At 38.9% G+C, this 22,425-nt stretch overlaps 1 protein-coding gene across 2 annotated transcripts; it reads left to right on the top strand.

Moving 5' to 3' along the window:
- The first annotated feature begins 10,091 nt into the window (after positions 1-10,091).
- klhdc10 (kelch domain containing 10) lies at positions 10,092-22,163 on the top strand. 2 transcript variants are annotated; one of them, XM_060889666.1, is made up of 10 exons: positions 10,092-10,350; positions 13,860-13,952; positions 14,685-14,906; positions 14,978-15,132; positions 17,018-17,166; positions 17,282-17,366; positions 17,457-17,523; positions 17,602-17,649; positions 18,771-18,910; positions 20,176-22,163. In XM_060889666.1, the coding sequence occupies exons 1-10, from the start codon at positions 10,266-10,268 to the stop codon at positions 20,383-20,385; spliced, it is 1,254 nt and encodes a 417-aa protein (XP_060745649.1). In that variant the 5' UTR covers positions 10,092-10,265; the 3' UTR covers positions 20,386-22,163. The 2 variants fall into 2 exon arrangements, with proteins under 2 accessions (XP_060745649.1, XP_060745650.1); XM_060889667.1 differs by lacking the exon at positions 13,860-13,952.
- The last annotated feature ends 262 nt before the right edge of the window (positions 22,164-22,425 follow it).

Genomic DNA, 22,425 nt, shown 5'->3' with positions numbered 1-22,425 from the left:
CAAACACACACACACACACACAGACACACACATGCACACACACACCTTAGTCCAGCTGTGAGGGCTTCCTCTCGGCTTTTTGTGGCTGAGGTTCAAGCTTCATCGTCCTCTTAAAAACAAGCACACGTTCTGTAGCTGCCTCAGATTCCTGACCTTTACTAGAATTAGTCACCGATACGGGGACGGACAAGAAACGAGTCGTTCACTGCCACAGAGTTTGCAGTTCCACAAATTACACGCATTGAGGAAAAAGAAAAAGAAGCAAAAAAAAAAAAAAAAAAAAAAAAGAATAACCAAAGGAGATGACGAAGGGACTGAAGTGACGATGGACTTTTTAAGGTGGCAGAAACCCGGACACTCAACCAAAGGTCCGTCTGCTATCTGTAAAAAAAAAAAAAAAAAAAAACATAATCCTCGCTGAGACAGGACTTTGTTTGTACACGTGAGGAAGCGTGTGTAAAGCAGACACTTCTTCTTTGGCGGGAGTAAAAAAAAAAAAATGACAAAAGACAAGTGACACTGATACAGACACCACACCTCTGAAGCACCGTTCTGTCCTTCAGCCTCTGACTTTTGACCTTTCGTTTGCCTTGACAGCGTGCTCCATGTGGTGATTTGAACCCATCGTGTGGAAATCCACCTTCGGGTACTTTATCGGCTTTTTTTTAAGCGCATGTACTTCGATTTAAACTTGATTAAAAACGAATAAAAGGAAAAAAAATAAACAACGACAACAAGGACGACGGAACCTTCGAAAAATCGAGCCTTGCTAAAACGATGATGTGGATGTGTTTTTTTTTTTTCTTTCTTTCTTTCTTTCTTTTTGCTCGGAAGAAGACAGGGAGATGAAGAAGAAGAAGAAGAAGAAGAAGAAGAAGAAAAAAAAAACGATTCGTCCATCTAAAGCCGCAACTCCTGTTAAGGTGGAAACTTTATCCGACTCTGCAGGTCATCCTCATGTTTTCGTGAAAGTGTTAAATAAACAGTTATAATACTGACGATAAGATCGATACCGTATTCGAGTATAGTATATTATACCCTCTGCATGTTGACCTATTTGGATGTTATGAAATGAAACTGCCTTGCAATCCAAGCTATTTATCTGATACTACTAGGAATTTCCGAAGATTAAGAAGAAGAAAAAGAAAAAAAAAAAAAAAAAAAATACGACTTTGTTTAGATGACCAGCGGTTAGATGTCACGTCAGCGAATCATCCGTCATGAAGAAACGTCGCAGTCCCTCAGGTAGATTGTTTAGCCGTTATCGTTCGTGTTCACGTTGAACAGCTGCACAATAAACTGATACTGTTACTGCTGCACCGCGAAAAACATGCAAACGCACCTTTTTTTTTTTTTTTTTTTTTTAAAACTACATCTCACGTCTGTTTTCTGACCAGGACTGTTTACTGATATATTTTTATTATTTTTATTTTATTTTTTTAGGTGTTTTTTTTTTTTTTTTTTTTTTTTTTTTTAATGGTGGTGGTGCTTCACAATGAGAGAGAAAAAAAAGATAATGTACTTCAATTTAAAAAAAATAAAAAAAATAAAAAAATTCAAATGATACATAATACAGAATGAATATCAGATATTTTCACGTTTGTGTCAAGGTTCTTCAGTGAATCTTTCATACAAACGTGTAATTCTTCAGGCTGATTTCACACTCGATGTTTTGTTTTGTTTTTTTTCTCCACAAATGCTGATGGAATCCTACAAGAAGCAGCCATTTTGTATTCAAATAAAGAAATAAAGAAATAAAGAAATAAAAATACCAAAGCACTGCCGCTTAGGTTTTATGGGTTGTGGTGAACCTTCCAAGGCTGAAAGAGGTTCGGACATTTTTTTTTAACCAACAGGACAAAGCTAAAGAGACCTAAAGGACAAGATGCTGAGAAAAGTGAGAGAATACGACAGTTTTTCCGACAGAGAATCGAAAGGTTTAAGATGTTCCTTTACAGTGAAGTCGCACCACCAGATTTACACCAAACTAATCACTAATCCCCAGAATCCACCAAGGAGAGTTTTACGTAGTTGACGCTAGCTAGAACTGGGAGGAGCTTTTGCTATGGTTAGTATTTTTATACCAGCCAAAGAAAACAGTGTGAAAACAGCCTAAAGACGCAAAAAAAAAAAAAAAAAAGAAAAAAAAAGAAAAGCCTGAAACATTCTTACTTGTTTCAAGCTTGTAATTAATACGTGTTTTTATTATTGTAGATAATTTGGCTTCTTTAAAATAAATTGATGTTAATTGACAATAAAGCAAAGTCTGAAATGAGTGAAAATGTCCAAACAATAAGGCTTAAAAGTTTATTTATAATCATTTGTTTAAGTTTGATTCGAAAATCTATAATGAGTTGTTTGTTTTTTTGTTTGTTTGTTTGTTTTTTTGTATTTTTGAATAAAATTCAGGATATTTTTACATGATAAGGTTTGTCCGTTCACATTAGCGCGCTAATCCGATTTAGTTTGTTTTTGTTTGTTTGTTTTCCTCCGGGGTGTAGTGAGAGAACTAATAAAGCACCAGATGAATGTAAATATTCGAGATCCTGATTGCCTTTTGCCTAGAAATGTAGTGACCTTTCGTTTGCCTCGATAATTCGTTTCTTTCCTGTTTTAATGTCAAGCTCCGGACTTTAAATCGCTCACGTATATGATGCTAACACACACACAAACACACACACAGGGGTATCAGGAGGCTGAGTTTCATAGGCACGAGTTTTTCTGTTGTCCTGAAGTAAAAATATCAGACAGGAAGCGGTCCAGCTTTACCAAAAATTCGAAGTGTCGAAGAAGGCGTGTAGATCGTCCAAGATGGCGGTTCGTCCTTCTTTAAATCTGAAGCGAGGACAGGATTCGGCTTAACTGTCAGTCTACTACCACTTTCAGTATTTACTCAAAAAAGTGACTCGTTTTTTTTTGTTTTTAAAGGAAGCGACTGCCTCCGTGATACGCCTGCCTGTGTTCTGTTTCCTGTACACCTTTTACGTACTGCCACGTGCGGTTGGGTGAAGCCCCAGCCGTCTGTCTGTCTTTCTGTCTGTCTGTCTGTCTGTCTGTCTGTCTGTAACGGACCTGATAAAGCTTCCACCTTAAACAAGACTTAAAAATGTCCTTCTAGCTCAGTGTTATAGCAGGTGTTTCAGAAACCCCGTTAGAAAAGACTTTTACTATTTCCATATCGGACTGAGAGATAACAGAACTATCCTAACAGGAGAAAGAGGAGGAGGAAGAGGAGGAGGAGAAGTGAGACGGGCGGAAAGGCGAGCTTCTCTAACTTTGTTATAATTAATTGTATACCTGTGTATGTAAATATAATGCATTCCTATTTTGCAGTCAAGGACAAAATACTATTTGTAAAATAGAATAAACTTTATTATGAAAAATGTGTCTTGGTTCCAGAACGTGTCTTTTGTGTTCAGTTCAGTTCACTTTATTTATAAAGCACATTTAAAACAGCCACAGGACTGAGCAAAGTGCTGTACAATAACAAGTGTTAATAAAAAAATACATAGAAAAATTAAAAAATGATATTAAGACTGGAGGAGAAATAATAAAAAGCGAAATAGAATTAAACAATGCAAAAATACACACTAAAGCACTAAAACAAGCAATAATAGAACAATTAGAAACAGTAAGAAGAGAATGAAAAGGAAAACTATAGAAATGCCGAGGAAAAGAGATGCGTTTTTAAAAGGGACTTAAAGAGGGACAGAGAGGGTGATAATAATTCTATTGGCAAATCATTCCAAAGCTGCGGCCCAATTACTGAGAAAGCTCGATCCCCTCTACGCTTGAGTCTTGAACAGGGAACAGAGAGGAGGTTCTGGTTGCCTGATCTTAGACTTCTGGAAGGAGAGTACGGATGTAATAAATGTGTCCACGTCTTTGAGCACGATATCGAGAACGTAGAAGATCCGAGATAAATCCACGTACAAACGTTTCCACACTTTTACAAATTTTATTTCACAGTTTATTATGGAAGGATTGAAACACTGTAAAGGGAAAAGAACTACAACATCCATGAATGTTTTTTTTTCTCTTAAGTTAATTTGCCGTCACTAACCGTTTTTTAATTACTTAAAAATAAATCAATTTCTAGCTTTATTTACAACTCTCATATTGTGGACTGTCTACGAAACAATTTCTCGAAGTTACTAAGACGTTTATTAACGAAGTTTCCGAAAACACGGCGAATCTCACAGCTTCACCTTTGACTCTTACTGATACTGGAGACTCCTTACAGAAAATTTCACCATATCAACATAACAGCGAAGGTTTTTTATAAAGCTTTCCTTTGTAAATTGTTTCAGAGAAAAACATTTCCTGTGAAGTCTAATGACTTCTTAACATGTTATAAGGTATCCATGAGGCATTATATTCAGTCCCTGCAGTATTTCAGATTTTGTTTGTGAAAAATCCCACAATGTTCGGAGGAGCTTTAAAATCGTTCAAAACAATCTAAACCAAACGCAGATGTTCTGCAGATTTGGGCTAAGACGTGCTTTGTTTCATTCACGTGTGGAGCGTAAGTAAAGCTGTCATAGAAAGTCATTACATACAGTATCTGTCTTCACTGCTAGCAGAGTTTTCCACAAAAAAATAAAATAAACACACACACAAAAAAAATCCAGAATTTCTGTCTGAAACAAGCACAAAAACAAACTCTAGCTATAAGAAGCCATTAGAGCTTATAGCACTGATTATAATGCTATCATAAACTGTTTAATCAAGAAGTCATAGTGCTTATAATCATCTTCGAAACGAACTCAGAAAATGAATGATGATGATGATGACGATGTACGAATAATAAAAATCAAGACTACTTATAATGCATTCTGTGAACAATCAATATCGTAACTTCGTGTCTTATGAATGAATGAACTCTAACATGCTAAGAAGGTGTTCGTACAGTATGTCAGCATGCATAGGAGCTTCAAAAAAGGGTTAGTGTTGTTCCTATAGAAACAATAATACACTCACTCTCTCACTCATTTTCTACTGCTTATCCGAACTACCCCGGGTCACGGGGAGCCTGTGCCTATCTCAGGCGTCATCAGGCATCAAGGCAGGATACACCCTGGACGGAGTGTCAACCCATCACAGGGCACACACACACACACACTCATTCACACAATCACACACTACGGACAATTTTCCAGAGATGCCAATCAACCTACCATGCATGTCTTTGGACCGGGGGAGGAAACCGGAGTACCCGGAGGAAACCCCCGAGGCACGGAGAGAACATGCAAACTCCACACACACAAGGCGGAGGCGGGAATCGAACCCCAACCCTGGAGGTGTGAGGCAAACGTGCTAACCACTAAGCCACCGTGCACCCACAATAATACAATATAATTTAATGTAATATAATATAAAGCATATTGGCTGTTATGTTCCTGTATACAATCTACACTCTACACTGTACACGTTAAATTAAGTGGAGATAACAGAAATGGACATCGACCATGTGCTCAAACGAACGTTTCCGGTGTCTTTCGCTAGGATTTGAGGCTGTTAGAAGAGTTAAATGAGGCTCTAGACAATGTTAGCATAATAACGTGTTAGTGTTCCTAATAAAGTGGCCAGTTAGTGTATAGACACCCATAATGATCTGCATTAATTAATTAATAACACATTTTCTGTAATTAGACACCATTTTAAATAAAGTGGCAGATGGTGATTTTTTTTAAGCAGGATTAGATCATAAATAATCTTCTGATTCTTTTCAGATGAAATCTTTTATTGTTTTCTTCTGCTGGACATTTTTGGAATGATAATGAGTTTGATAGTGAAGGAGAAATGCTTCATCATCAGTCTTGAGCTTTGTGCTGCATTGGGATCCTGTTGATTTCCCAACAAATTCCCAAGATTTTGCTTCCTTCGCTGGATTTCTATCTCACAGCATTTAGGATGGTCACCAAGATAAAGTTCTCGAGATCCTTCAGATAAGTCTGACATTCTGTATTGCAATGGTTCAGCTTTCATCTGGATCTCCTACTGATGTGTCTTATATCTGGATCCCGTGTCTTACGTCAGTCCGCATTACTGAACTGAAACAACAAACTAGAGAATACAAATAAATGAGTTTGAAATGTTCTGTATGAGGAGCACACCGAGATCTTCTACACGCTTCACATAGACACAGGAAGTGACTCACTGGTGGAAAAATACGTATATGTAGCATTCCTTGTACGTTTTAGTTGAAAATGTCCTTCACTGCACATTATTGGCTTTGAAAATAATTTATTTATTAATTTATTCATTTAGCTGCTTTTCAGAGAACATAAAAAAAGAATTCCAGATTTCCATTATTAAGGAGAATAAATATCTTCTGATAATCATAAAAATAAAATTCCAAAAAAAAAATGTTTGTATTAAGTGTTATATTTGGTTGCAATTCGGATATATAACAAGCTAATATTTCCCTCGTCACTGGCATTTAATTGACATTTGAAAAGGTTAAGCTGTTAGCAGTGACCTGTCCTATAGAAACTGTGTCTGTTCCCATCAAAAAGTAAATGCATGAGAAGTTCTCTAAATAAACTTACCCTAATTAGACCAGAAAAATGCCAAAGAAACAAACAAAAACAGTTCCTAAAGTTTGAGCTTCTGAACATTAGATCACTTGATAACGTAAATATTTGGCGTAAACCAAACAATTAAATTGGTCTAAATGAGTCTATCCTGATTGGTTAATGTTAAAATCTCCTACAATTAACACTTTATTAAAATTAACCAATAGGTCTGAGGGGCCTGAAATAACATTGTCCTGTTATTTCAGACCTATTGGTTAATTTTAATAAAGTGTTAATTGTAGGAGATTTTAACATTCACGTTGACGATACAAACGATGCTTTAGGACTCACATTTATGGACCTACTAAACTCTTTTCGGGGGAAGTCACGGCCTAATGGTTAGAGAGTTTGACTCCTAACCCTAAGGTTGTGGGTTCGAGTCTCAGGCCGGCAATACCACGACTGAGGTGCCCTTGAGCAAGGCACCGAACCCCCCCAACTGCTCCCCGGGCGCCGCAGCATAAATGGCTGCCCACTGCTCCGGGTGTGTGTTCACGGTGTGTGTGTGTGTTCACTGCTGTGTGTGCGCACTTTGGATGGGTTAAATGCAGAGCACGAATTCTGAATATGGGTCACCGTACTTAGCTGTATGTCACGTCACAAAAGATTTTGGGTTTAAAATAAACACTACTAAACCAACTCATCGTCATCGACCATTACCTCATAATGTACACACTACCTTCTGTATAGAACAGACTAACCGTGTCTCACCACGTTATCGACTTGTCACATAGAACTATTATTCCGACCATAATATTATTATTCTTAATGTTATTACCTCCTTGTTATGTCCCTAATGTCCCTAAATCCTTCAGGTTGGCAGTTATTAGGCCACTCATTAAGAAACCTAATTTAGATCATAATGAACTATCAAATTACAGACCTGTTACAAACCTTTTGTTTATGTCTAAAATACTAGAAAAGGTTGTGTCTGTTCAACTGAGCTCCTTCTTACAGGAGAACAATATATTTGAAGTTTCAGTCAGGTTTCAGGCCCCATCATAGCACAGAAACTGCACTTGTTAAAGTTACAAATGACTTGTTCTTGCTTCGTACCAAGACTGCGTGTCACTATTAGTTCTACTTGACCTTAGTGCTGCATTCGACACTATAGATCACAACATTCTCCTAGATCGCGTACAACATTACACAGGTATTCAGGGACAGGCTTTAAGTTGGTTTAGATCCTACCTGTCTGATCGATACCATTCTGTTGAATTAAATAGCGAATCCTCTAGTTCATTACCAGTTAATTATGGGGTGCCTCAAGGTTCAGTTCTAGGACCTCTGCTTTTTTCAATATACATGCTTCCCTTAGGGAACATCATTAGAAGGTATTTGATTAGTTTCCATTGTTATGCTGAAGATACACAGTTGTATATCTCATCAAAACCAGATAAAATATCTAAATTGTCTAAATTAACAGTGTGTTAAAGTGATAAAAGATTGGATGACCTGTAATTTTCTGTTGTTAAACTCCGATAAGACAGAAATACTACTTATATTATTCTTTCCCAGTTTAAATGTAGATTAAAAATGTATCTCTTTAGTCAGGTTTACTCATAATACATCCCATAATCTTGTGCTCTAATACATCTGACCAAATGATACAAACTGCTTACTAATATTATGAACAGCAGCTACATTAATCCCTCTCCACTGCTTCTCTCATTCCTCCCATCCCGAGGCATCCAAAAATTGTACCAGCTCTGATTGTCTTCCTTGTCATGAAGATTTTGGACCTCCACTGAGACGAGCGCGACTCTGTGAGGATCCTGAGGCATCTAGAGATCTTCCAGCTCCAGTTAGACTCTATGATACTAAAGAGGAGACACCAACTCCATGTGGTCTTTGAGGACAACAATTTCCTCATCCATACAACATTTATCAGACTGAATATTTATAATCACACCCTCCAGTGTCACCCATATGAGGATGAGGTTCCCCTTTGTGTCTGGTTCCTCTCAAGGTTTCTTCCTTTACCATCTAAGGGAGTTTTTCCTCCCCACAGTCAACTGAGTCACCTCAGACTTGCTCATTGGGGATAAATACAAACATTTAAATATATCTAATATTAATCTTAAATTTTGTATTCTATTAATCTTTATATTATTCTTTATAATAATCTTTTGTTTTATGTTTATGTTCTGGGAAAGCTATCAGCAGAGTCCAAAGCAAAACCTTTTGAGAAGACAAATTTAAAGGAAATTAATAGTTTCAACTACATTTGTTGCTTAATGTACTGTGAAGATCAGTTTAAAGGAAAAATCTAATTACATTCGTTCAGTCCTCACGTAAACCCTTTCAAATGTTTTTCCAAATACTGGGTGTGTGTCTCCAAATAGTGGATAAATAGTCCTATGCGTGACACAATGGAGAAAATAATGTCATTTCACCCAACTACACTAAACGGCCAAAAGTATGTGCCCCCTTGACCATCAGGCTTGTATGTGATTTGTTTCCAAACTGTATAGAAAGTCTTTGTTTGTTGTAGAGTAACAATACAATTTTAGTGAAATTAAGAACCACAAACACTGTCCCAGCATGACAATGCCCCTGTGCACAAAGCACAGAGCTTCATGAAGACATGGTGCGAAAGTAAATGTTGCCGTGAAAAACTCGAATGTACTGTACTGGGCCTTGACTATGACTCAATGTATCATAGACCAGAACCAGAATCAGAATCAGAATCAGAAAGAGCTTTATTTGCAAGTAAGCAAGTAAGGAATTTGTTTTAGTGTCATAAACTTCCAGTACACAGAGACAACAACACAGACAATAAAAGTAAGATAAGAATATAAATAAAGAAATAATTTTATAAGAGATAAATAAATTATAAAACAAATAAAAATAAATAAATTATAAAATAAATACATTTATTATAAATAAAAAATATATATAAATTAATTATTTGTACGGTTGTGCTATAGATGCAAATGGAATAAAATATAAATGGAATAAAATAGAATAAGATGCAGGGATGTACTAAGATGAAGGTGGTAACAAATAAATATAAGATTATTGTACATTGTTATTGCGTTATAGGGGAACATTTAACTGTTCATGAGCTAGATTGTCTGGGGGAAGAAACTGTTCTTGTGCTGTTTGTGCTGCTATTTGGGGCTCTGTAGCGCCGCCAGCTGGTAAAAGTTCATATCGAAGTAAAAGACATATAAAAAAATGATTTATTTTATTGTTCACTTACACAACCACACAGGTGAAATGCTGTTTTTTTGACTGTCTGTGTCATAAGAATATCATAATTTAGGAAAGGGAAAAATATTCTATATGCAATATTCGAACTTTTACCTTTTACTTTCACTTCTTGGATATTGTTTTGTTTTAACATTTGTTCAATATTTTGAGACATTATCTGTCCTTTCACGCAAGGATAATTCATCAGTACTGTGTCGCATTAAACTGCTTTTTTTATTTATTCAATTTTATCGTATCACGTCAATACAAACCCTTTATTTTGAAAAATTTAAAAGTCCCCCCGACTCGTTTCTTTGGCCATATTGGAAACACTAATTTCTGCCTTCACCACCAAGCCGTAGCGGATGGACAGAAACCCGTGAAGAATGGGAAGTGTTATTGTTTCTAATGCATTGTTTTGCACATAAAGAAAGTGTTTTTTTATGTTTTAGTTAAAACCTATTCGATGGTTTGATTTAGTCCTTTCCAAACATGTCGGCCTCAGAGGACGCACAGAGCCTGGAGCAGCTGAATAAATTTGAGAAGCTGTCAGGGAGTCCTCCTCTCCGAGTGGCAGGTCAGTGCAGAAAAAAACAAACTACACTACAAATAAAAATGTCGAAATTATATACAACAGCGCATAAAGTCAAGTCGAGCTGGCTTTTATTTCTCTCATGGTGATGTTACGCTTAATGTTGTGGTAAATTAGCTTTAGCATATGTTAGCTAAATTAGCTGTGTGGCTAGTTATTTTTGGGTTGTTGTTGCTAGCTAACTATCTCATGTTACTATGATCATATCATAACTATCTTGTATTTATCTCATGGTGATGTTGCACTACGATTAAAACAAACTTTACTCTTAATGTCAATTAGCTTTAGCATATGTTAGCTAAATTAGCCGTGTTGCTAGTTATTTTTGGGTTGTTGTTGCTAGCTAACTATCTTATGTTACTATCATATCATAACTATCTTGTATTTATCTCATGTTGCACTACGATTAAAACAACCGTTACACTTAATGTCGTGGTAAATTAGCTTTAGCATATGTTAGCTAAATTAGCTGTGTGTCTAATTATTTTAGGGTTGTTGTTGCTAGCTAACTATCTTATGTTACTATCATATTATATAACTATCTTGTATTTCTCTCATGGTGATGTTACACTTAATGTTGTGGTAAATTAGCTTTGGCATATGTTAGCTAAATTAGCTGTGTGGCTAATTATTTTTTGGGTTGTTGCTAGCTAACTATCTCATGTTACTATCATATATCATATCATAACTATCTTGTATTTCTCTCATGGTGATGTTGCACTACGATTAAAACAACCTTTACTCTTGTCAATTAGCTTTAGCATATGTTAGCTAAATTAGCTGTGCGGCTAGTTATTTTTGGGTTGTTGTTGCTAGCTAACTATCTTATGTTAGCTCATTTGACTAGCTAAAATCAATGGGACTTCAGTGTGTATATATATATATACATATACATATATATATACATATATATACATATACGTATATATATATATATATATATATATAATGTGCGTGAGTGTGTGATTTGTTAGTAAATGTCAATAACAAATTCACTAGTTGGTGTGTAGTAAGTTAGTAGTCGCTATACAGGTAAATTTGGTTAGCTAGCGATTCTGTTTGTGTGCGCTCAAGCGTTTACTTTTATATCTGTATTTGTTTAGATTTATTTTAATATTAATAATTATAAATAAGTTACTTATATTCACTCATCTCCAACAGGTTTATTTTATGTATTAACATTCTCTCTCTCTCGTCTCTGTCTCTCTGTCCTCTCTCTTCTCTCGCTCTCTCTCCTCTCTCTTCTCTCTCTCTCTCTCCTCTCTGTCTCTTTCTCTCTCTCTCTCTCTTTCTCTCTCTCTCTCTCTCTCTCTCTCTCTCCCTAAATGTTCATTTTAGTCATGAAAATGGTTGTTGGGAAAATAAAACCGTTATGTTTAATTATAGTTAAACATTTCATGTATGTAATAGAGGTGTTAGAGGTGATCAGATGATTTAAAAGGTTATCTTTCTCTGATTCTGTACAATTGATCCCAGTCTACTAAAATCCAATCATATCTTATTATCACAGATTTAGTTACATTTTCAAATATCAAAATCGTATCTTAACATATCGCGTTTACACCTCTAATACATCTTCCATATAACCATTGTTGAATTTATTATGCATCGTGTCCTCCATTTCGTTTCCTTGTTGCTAAACAAACCGAGAAGAAAGGATAATAATCTAAAGGAAGTGCCTTCTCTTTTGCTATGGTTTGTTTGTTTGTCAGAGAGAACATAAGACGGTCTAGAGGAATTTCTCGACATGTACCTAAAAAGGAAATAAAAACAATTAGTATTTGTGTTGTTGATACTTGTCTTCCTCACTTTATGAAAGGCAACAGTGTATTGAAGGTGCCAGTACATTTGCTGCATTCGATTAAAATGTGTAACTTGGAAGTTCTGGTCTCTGATTAATATTAGAAGGAAAAACGTCTCTTTTCAGAAAGCACCCAGTTCAATTACAAATTACAGCATTTTGAAGTTGCCCTTATGCAGGGGTGACTTATATTTTTATCTCATTTTATTCAACTGAGCAATTAAGTTAAGGGCCTTGCTCAGGGGGCCAGCAGTGGGACTTGGAGAATGCAAGCTTTAATGGATTTCCCTCTGTTCCTAACTTCCTACTTCGGAGTTAAGTTGAACGCAGACAGACAGACAGAGAGAGAGAGAGACAGACAGACAGACGGACAGAGAGAGAGAGACAAACGGACAGAGAGAGACGGACAGAGAGAGACGGACAGAGAGAGACGGACAGAAGGACAGAGAGAGACGATCGGACGGACAGAGACGGACGGACGGACAGAGACGGACGGACAGAGACGGACGGACAGAGACGGACGGACAGAGACGGACGGACAGAGAGAGCAAGAGGGAGAGAGAGAATGTTAATACATAAAATAAACCTGTTGGAGATGAGTGAATATAAGTAACTTATTTATAATTGTTAATATTAAAATAAATTGAAACAAATACAGATGCACACATAAACAGAATCACGAGAGAAAGATCTCACACATATGAAATAGTGAAAAGGGTCTGGGAGTCTAAATACAAAATGGAAGTTTTGAGGTTTAAACAGTAGGTTTGAATGTAACGGTGCCGCTAAGAAAGTAAAGGAAGGTTGGCAGTTAGTTGTAAAAGAACATCATCATCAGGACGATGCACACGATTCTACGGTGATCAGCTTTGACCACTCGACACCGTTTCTCATTGCTGGTATCCTGGTTAAAAGGGCGACGCTACTTACTCAGTCACGGTGCAGATCGCTTGGTGCAGCAAGCAAATGGCTCACTTTAGTGTGATGTGAACGTAGCCTGAGCTGCACCCTGCTTTCCAGTTTAACACCACAGTGTGAATTGTGTTAGTTCCACATGTCTGACAACAGATACCATGTTCAACTCACTGAAAGACTGTTTCACACTGTTTAACAGTTTGCATGTTTACTAAGAAACTGGTACAGCATAAGTGAGCGCTTTAACATAAACGTCCCTTTATATTAGCAGCTGGAACTACGGTCCGAGCCATGTGGCGGTGGTAAAAAACAAAAATAACCAGGATGTTCTAAACAGTCAGATTCAAGAATTCAACATCTTCATTTGTATTGTTTAAGGCTGTCATGTCATGATAGGGTTGTTTTTTATTTTATTTTCATCTTTCTTACAGCAGTATTATTGACTGTGACATCCAGCTGACATGATGGATGTGTGTCATCTGTGATTCCTTTTGTTGTTTAACGCAGTGCTGTATTTTGGGACCAGATGTTATATATCGTCCTTTGCTTTCGAGCGAAGACAGGCTGTGCCTTACACCCTGTGCCTTATTGAGCTCTTATTCTGTATTGAACCTTTCATCAGCTGTCTTCTGTTCCAGTCGGATCCGTTCCTTCTCAGATATATACGACCCATGTTGTCGTGTGTATGTATGTGTGTGTGTGTGTGTGTTCTGTTTGTTTTCTTTCATTGTCCTGCGTTGTTGTTTGTCTGTCTGATTTGCGATGATTGTGGTGACAGGCTCTAAGAAGAAAGCTCGCTGGCTTCAGGCTCGCCGAATCCTCACTCAGCCTTGCTCCAGCCTGCGGATCCCTAACAGGTTTTTAAGAGAAGGTGGGTAAAGCACCAGCCCTTGAATTGAACCCCACTTATCCTGAAATCCAGACTCGTGGGAGGGTGTTGAATTTTCTACCTACCTCTGCGAGCTTCTCCCCCTCCGACCATCTTTCTTTTGAACTCTGTCGGCTTGGCTTTTACCGTTGCAGTGCCAGACCGGAGCAGGGTTTTCTTTTCTTTCTTATTTTTTTTTTTTAACACTCCTCCCTTGAATGTGTGTGTATGCATTTAAGTGTGTAAGTACTCACACCTGTTTTATAATTGAGATCTATAATCATATAATATATATATATTATATGATTTGCAAGGGTGTGGTTACTTGCTCATAGAAGCAAGCTTCATTTTTGATCCGTGTTCCACTTCTCATCCTTGTCCGTCATGTCATAAGTCCATATCGCGTTTTCACTACAGCGACTAATGAGATCACAACTTCTCTTCATTCCACAGCGTCTTCACAACAAACCTTCCCGAGCTAACGTCTTTGTTTGTTTTTTGTCCACTCAGCCCCTTCACAAAACTGCTGAAGGACGCTTCTATTTTGCCGAGTGCTTATCCCTGTTAATAACAGAGCCGCTGTGGCCTCGCGTATCTGTTCCGACGGCAAACCTGCGATCTAAAACCTTTTTCCTTCAAACAGCTCCCGAAGCTCTGAAAGTAATCACCTAATACGGTCGTTAAGATTCAAGACGCATTTCCAGTCCTCTAAACTTTATAACTCTGTCTCCTCAGGTCACAGGGCCCCTCCAGCGCGGAGCGGACACCGATGCGTCGCCGATAACACCAATTTATACGTGTTTGGTGGCTACAACCCCGACTTTGACGAGTCAGGTGGCTCAGAGAATGAGGATTACCCTCTTTTCAGGGAGCTCTGGAGGTATCACTTCGCAACAGGGACGTGGCAGCAAATCCGCACAGAGGGCTACATGCCTACAGAGTTGGCCTCCATGTCAGGTAATTCTACAGCTTCGTCTAACGCCATACACCTCACATACGGACGAGATTAACGAGTTATGTTTTTCCAGCTGTTTTGCACGGGAACAACCTGCTTGTGTTTGGCGGCACTGGAATCCCGTTTGGAGAAAACAACGGGAACGACGTTCACGTTTGCAACGTCAAATACAAGAGGTGGTCGCTGCTTAACTGTAGAGGGAAGAAACCCAACCGAATATACGGGCAGGTGAGTGTGTGTGTGTGTGTGTGAGTGTGAGAGAGAGAGCACGTGTCTGAGAGTGTTACTGTGAGCATTAATATTCCTAGCTGCATTAATAGTGTACATTTACGGGGAAGTCGTTTTAATTTAGCAGTAAACTTTTTAAAATAGCACTTGATCCAGCACTTTATTATCGTGCTCAGTTCAGTACTAAATCAAGGTCCTGAAGCTGTAACTTGTGGGATTATTTTCATACTCAAATCTGCTTAAGAGTCACAAACAGCTTTTTAGGTTGTCCTGTTTTGGGGAACCCTTAAAGGTTCTGTCTAAAGTCAATCAAGAACCATTCATTTTGTAAGAATGTAGCCATAGACGATGTTTCGTCGTGCCGGAGTCGAATCGCGCAGAGACATAAGGTCTAAATCCGCCTTCACACTGCACACGACAAACGGACACGACTGTCGGATTTCGCCCCCTAGTGACAGTCGCACGGAATATGCAATATAATCGTGTAGACGTCAACATGGGAGAGAAGTTAATTCTCGCGGTCTCGGAAAACCCATTACTAGATGATCGTGAAAAAAAAGTTCTCCATTAAGGCGCAACTCTTGCACTAAACGGTGATACTCACCGAGACTTTTTCTCCGAGTCAGGTGGTGTTTTATACACACTGATTTGCAATGTTTTCTTTGCGTCTCCAGTAAAAGAGAGTAAAAGCAAGAGCCTGTATTCTCCCTCCATCTATCGTGGTGAATGAAGGAATTAATTAATGAAGGAGTAAATACAAACAATCAATACAACAATAAATCCAGAAAGACCGTGAATAATTTTTGAGGAAACATGGACACAACATTAAAAATAATACAATATAAATATTAATAATGTATTACTTTTTTATCAATAACAATGTATTTAAAACAAAAAGATTGTTTTTGGTAAAGTTTAAAAATTACTAAAGTTAATATTAATACTAGGGGGGCACGGTGGCTTAGTGGTTAGCACGTTCGCCTCACACCTCCAGGGTCGGGGTTCGATTCCCGCCTCCACCTTGTGTGTGTGGAGTTTGCATGTTCTCCCCGTGCCTCGGGGGTTTCCTCCGGGTACTCCGGTTTCCTCCCCCGGTCCAAAGACATGCATGGTAGGTTGATTGGCATCTCTGGAAAATTGTCCCTAGTGTGTGATTGCGTGAGTGAATGAGAGTGTGTGTGTGTGCCCTGCGATGGGTTGGCACTCCGTCCAGGGTGTATCCTGCCTTGATGCCCAATGACGCCTGAGATAGGCACAGGCTCCCCGTGACCCGAGGTAGTTCGGATAAGCGGTAGAAGATGAATGAATGAATGAATGAATATTAATACTTTTCAATAATTCTTATCATCTCGCGCACACAAACCTGATAGGACAACATTAGAATACATCACATCCGGTCGGCATATCGGATGCGGTGTAGTCGCACAAGTTCAATTTTTTTAACGGATCCAACGCTCAAATCGGACCCGAAAATTACGGATCCGCAGGTGGTCGGCACCTCACGCAGCGACCTTGCGACTCTCCATAGGAAATGAATGACTTCCGGTTTATCTGCGGTCGTTTGTCGTGTGCAGTGTGAAGGCGGCTTAATGCTGTGTCGTAGGTTCACATACAGCACATCAGCGGAAGCGCATTTATCCAGCGTGTGTGAGAATTTTATGCAGATTTATTTTTGCAATTGTTCCTTTATTTCAAGTTTCACACAGCTTCTGAACGGTTTGATTAAGTTGCCGTCGTCGCTCGATGCGTTGCAGTCGCAGGTTAAACCGTCTCATCTCACTACATGCGTGTAAACGCGTCTGATACGAAACCGAAAATCCGCCAAATCGTTTTCCGCTTTATTTATTGCAAGGCGAGTAAATCTTTTCGTTTTGTTCTGGTGCAGGCGATGGCCATCATAAACGGCTTCCTTTACGTGTTCGGAGGGACGACAGGCTACATTTACAGCACAGATCTGCACAGACTGGACCTCACCACACGTGAGTGGATTCACCTCAAACCAAACAACCCTCCAGATGACCTGCCGGAGGAGCGGTGAGTCACCTCTGACCTCCAGAATTCACAATAACCAGCGAACCTTCTATAGCAATATACTAAATAGAACAAAACACTATGCACAGGTTTGACCCCTAGCTTTGTCTCCCAACAGATACAGACACGAGATAGCACACGACGGACAAAGGATATACATCCTAGGAGGAGGAACCTCTTGGACATCCTACCCTTTAGACAAGGTACAGCAAAGCAGCTTATCTGTTGTCTCAGCGTCTACAAACGTTCAACCAAACGTCATGGCTTTGAAATTTGTTCTTCTTGCCTTTCAGATTCACGCGTACAACCTCGAGACAAACTCGTGGGAGGAGATCACAACAAAACCTCACGGACGAATAGGTACGATTTAAAATCTCTTGGGTTTGCCGTCATTTTGTGGCACGTTTTCTGACACTTTTTTTTATCCCTTACCGGCAGGTTATCCAGCTCCCAGGAGATGTCATAGTTGTGTCCAGATAAAAAATGGTGAGTCGCGGCACATTCGCGTGGATCGTGCTTCATGCTGCCTTCATACATACAGCGACTTGCGGCGTCAGTGCGACCAGAGATCGCTAGTTTGCGCTCAGACCTGGTGACAGCGAGCTTTGGTGACTATATGTGTCAGTGCAAAGTCAGGAGAGGTCACATGATCCGTGACCAAGAGCACACACTGCTTCTCTATCATCTCATATGATATGATGCAGATACACAAACACCAGACCATCCTGCAGAATGTTCTTTTATGCCCCTTCTCCACCGAGGGCAGTTTGAGTGCTGGTTTGGAGCCTAATTTAGAACCAGTTCTTTCTTTTTTGACAGCCAAAACACCGGCTCTGAACCAGGAAAAGTGGTTCTTATGTAGCACCAAAACGTTGCTGGTCTAGACTTAAGAACTGCTTGTGTCAGGGGCTGTGGGCGGGGCTGTGGGCGGGGCTACTGTTAGTGTCTTTGATAATATACCAATGTTTAATACACTTTTACTTTACCGCAATATGATCAGTTATCATCACACATGATAGTAGGTAGCTACATGCTAATGCTAACTTTTTTCTGTGTTAATGATAAAATAACGTTATGTACTTTCTCGATTACAACCTCCGTTTATACAGATTACATGGAGCTGCACGTAGATTACAGATTACATGTAGGTTCACGAAGCCATGAGCATTAACAGTAAAGCAACATCTGTCATTGTTGATGTGTTTGTGTTTGTCGCTGCTGCACTAACGTTGCTGTGTAACGTGACACGTATACAGTGACGTCAGACTCGACTCTGTGATGCTCTCTAACCGATGGAAAGGCAAACCGGTTCTTAGAAGGTTCACCAGTGGAACCAACTTTGAACCAGTACCAGTGCTAGCTCTGAACCAGCACCCGGTACTTTTCGGTGGAAAAGGGGTATAAGAGGCGAAGTAAACTGATTTAGAACGCTAGCTGCACCACCAAGTGATAAGCGTTGTTATTACTATGGCAACCAGTAGTAGGAACACCTACCGATGACTTCCTAATACATCGACTTGAGACCTACCGCGATAAAATCGTACGCAGATTTAGCGCCGGATCTATACGTGCGTCTTTATTGATTGATTGCTCTTTTTCCCCCCAAGACGTATTTATATGTGGAGGCTATAACGGCGAGTTGATCCTGGACGATTTGTGGAAGATCAGCCTGCAGAACTTCCAGTGGAATAAACTACCTGCGGTGATGCCTGAGCCGGCGTATTTTCACTGTGCTGCTGTCACACCGGTCAGTGCAACACACACACACACACACACACACACACACACACACAGTTCACAAAGCAGTGTTTTTTTCTTATTATATTTAACCCCTTCCTTCAAATTTCTTACTGTAAAGTAAAAATGGTAGATATTCTGGACTTGTAAGCAGTGTCTTACTCTTGTTAGCATTTATGGAAGGTGTCTCTCAGAATCAGGTTGTTTTTTTAAGACGGACAGAAGAATTTATCACCACATGAATAGACAGATAGACAAGACACAGAAAGATAGATAGATGATGGATAGATTGAAGAATTTATTATCACCACATGATAGATAGATAGATAGATAGATAGATAGATAGATAGATAGATAGATAGATAGATAGATAGATAGATAGATTGAAGAATTTATCACCACCACATGACAGACAGACAGACAGACAAACAGACAGACAGACGGATAGATAGATAGATAGATAGATAGATAGATAGATAGATAGATAGATAGATAGAAGAATTTATCACCACCACATGACAGACAGACAGACAGACAGACAGACAGACAGACAGACAGATAGATAGATAGATAGATAGATAGATAGATAGATAGATAGAAGAATTTATCACCACCACATGACAGACAGACAGACAGACAGAAAGACAGACAGATAGATAGATAGATAAATTCTTCTATCACCACCACATGACAGACAGACCGACAGATTGAATAATTTATCACCACATGATAGATAGATAGATAGATAGATAGAAGAATTTATCACCACCACATGACTGACAGACAGACAGACAGACAGACAGATAGATAGATAGATAGATAGATAGAAGAATTTATCACCACCACATGACAGACAGACAGACAGACAGACAGATAGATAGAAGAATTTATCACCACATAGATAGATAGATAGATAGATAGATAGATAGATTGAAGAATTTATCACCACAGACAGACAAAAATAAAAAAAGTAAGATAATCCGGATCAGTGTAAGAATTAGGTGGGATTTTAGATCAGATTTAAAATGTTAGTATCCAAGTTACAGATGAATTATTAATTGCGCGTGTTAACAAACGTGACCCTGATCATGCACGACGCCATAAAACACAAAAATTGTGGATTTATTTATTATTTAAATATTATTATTCTTATAGCTCGATGGTATTCTGCTGCATTGCTGGGAAGATGTAGCGTATCAGAAAGGTTCGCCGTTGAGCCGAGTCGTGATCTCTAATCACAACTGTCTAACTCTCGCTCTGGTGTCGGTCCTTTAGGCCGGCTGCATGTACATCCACGGAGGCGTAGTGAGCATCCACGAGAACAAGAGGACTGGCTCTCTCTTTAAGATCTGGCTGGAGGTCCCAAGCCTGCTGGAGCTGTGCTGGGAAAAACTGCTGAAATCATTTCCTCAACTAGCTCAGCTCTCGACCATGCAGCTGCTTAACCTGGGTCTCACACAGGAACTCATCGAACGCTTAAAATGAGGATCGTCACCAAGCACATAGCATGCGATCTATCGTAGGACGAAGGACGGACGACACACTTGAGCCAGTGTCCGATGATAAGGAATACGTGACTGATTTTTATCATTTCCTTTCCTGCTCCTTCCGGAATATATCCTTATAATGTAGCCTGCCTTAAAACCAAAAAAAAAAGAACTTCGGGTCGGCCTTTCGTTCCATTTCCGTTGTACTTTTAATTATTTAAGACATCAAGTAGGAAGCGGTCCGTCTTTCAGGCTCTCCGTTTCTTTTGGCCTTCCCTCCATCTGGACAGGATAAACTCGGATTGCCTTCGAATAAACGTGGTTTTATTTCTGCTCTAACTACAGCGACGGACAGAAAAACATCTCAACGTGCAACGTCAAGCTGGTTTGTGTAACAGATCATTACTATGCTGATTAGGCTCGCTAATGTTACGTGAATATTGTTCAGCAATCTCTCACACACACACACCATCAGTCCATCCCGTTCTCTTTCTTTTTTTTTATTTATTTATTTCTGCAAACAAAAAAAACAACTCGTATCCTCCTTCGGGAGCAGGTGTGTTTTTCCGTTCTTTTGTCTCATCCCAATCTTTATTCACTGTGAATAAGGTGCTCTTTAATTTACTTTTAATGCTTTTATTATAATAAAACACTTTTTTTGTTCTCTGCCAAATCTGCTCTCCGCTTATACAGACCTTTTTAAACGACGACGTTAGATCACACACAAGTTCATCTGCTTCAGTGCCTTTTCAGGGAATTAAGTAAAATGTGCTGTATATCACTCGACAGTGTCAATAACGCACGCGCCTTGACGTAAGCACCTTACGTATTTGAAAGTATTTAATGCTGAAACTAGAGTTAGCTTGAACTACATCCCTGACTCTAAAACCTCTTTCCTTTTTAGAAGATACTGACGTAGGACGCATCGATCTTTGGACAATCGTTAAAGGGAAGAAAAAAAAAACAAACGCTCTGATCCGACAACCGCACGATGACTGGATGACACTAAATGATGTAGTTCGCACTTAATTAACCAAGCAAAGCTGCTCTGTGTAAAATATCAAGAGGAGGAAATACAAAGCCTTCTACTACAATACAGTACGTCACAGTGTTTGTTTAAACGGTATGAGAGAGTTCAGGAGCGTGAGCACTTCATTTCTACGAGCGCTGAGCACTAAGACGCGCATCCGACTAACGCTACTGTTTCGTAGTCGTAAAACCAGCAGCAGCACAACGCAGCAACCACAATAAACAGAAAGAAATCAAATTCAATGTTCCATGACTTCCTTTAACTTACTTTATTATTACTCGGTAGTGATTGATTGATTATCAGTTTGGTTTACACGAGTTGAATCTTTTTTTTGTAATCAATTAATCACACACTGGAAACCTTGTCGACGCGTCTGCGATCTCTAAGTAACCGCAAGCCTCATTTCTCTATTTCATAATATTTACATAAACAAAATGTCATATTTTGACATTAAGCTCAGTACAACCTGAGTGTTTCATTTAAACTCTTATGTTTTACCCTCCGTTTTAAATTAGAGCTAGAAGTCTCAGGGTTGCACCAACCTGAAACAGCCCCCACACACACTTTGGTTTTTTTTTTTTTCTTTTGCATGTCTGATAAATAAAGTTTGAAGGAGTATGAACCCTATGAACCCTATGAACCCTAGGCCACACTGGATTCTGCTCTTTGCTGATGTGGTTTTAAGGCAGATATCGAATACCTGTATTTGTGTTGATTATAGGAAGTCAATAAATTTATCGATCGAATATTGTTGTGCTGTTTCGGCTCTTTCTGGAAGTCTGGAGGAACTAAAGGAACATTTGGGGCAAGGGCTTCCACCCAGGTCGGTGATTACCGTATACACAAGAATGAAGAGAATTACTACTATTATATACACTATTATACAGCAAGAGTCAAGCAGCTGAGGTTGTCAAAGCATGTAGCAACAACTTGTTTTAACCCGACACTTAACATTTTATTAAATATTTTATTCTTTGGACAGATTTATTGACACACAGGATGTAATCC

The sequence above is a fragment of the Tachysurus vachellii genome, chromosome 16, assembly GCF_030014155.1.
Source record: "Tachysurus vachellii isolate PV-2020 chromosome 16, HZAU_Pvac_v1, whole genome shotgun sequence".
NCBI classification, from domain to species: domain Eukaryota; kingdom Metazoa; phylum Chordata; class Actinopteri; order Siluriformes; family Bagridae; genus Tachysurus; species Tachysurus vachellii.
Note: the sequence above shows the minus strand (reverse complement) of the source record. Positions and strands in the feature narration are given on the sequence as shown.

What these genes read in the sequence shown, in the direction of transcription:
- klhdc10 (XM_060889666.1), top strand. Translation starts at nt 10,266, where the DNA reads ATGTCGGCCTCAGAGGACGCACAGAGCCTGGAGCAGCTGAATAAATTT. An exon ending in AGAGTTGGCCTCCATGTCAG is followed by an intron (nt 14,907 to 14,977) that starts GTAATTCTACAG and finishes ATGTTTTTCCAG; the next exon opens with CTGTTTTGCACGGGAACAAC. An exon ending in ACTGTGCTGCTGTCACACCG is followed by an intron (nt 18,911 to 20,175) that starts GTCAGTGCAACA and finishes TCGGTCCTTTAG; the next exon opens with GCCGGCTGCATGTACATCCA.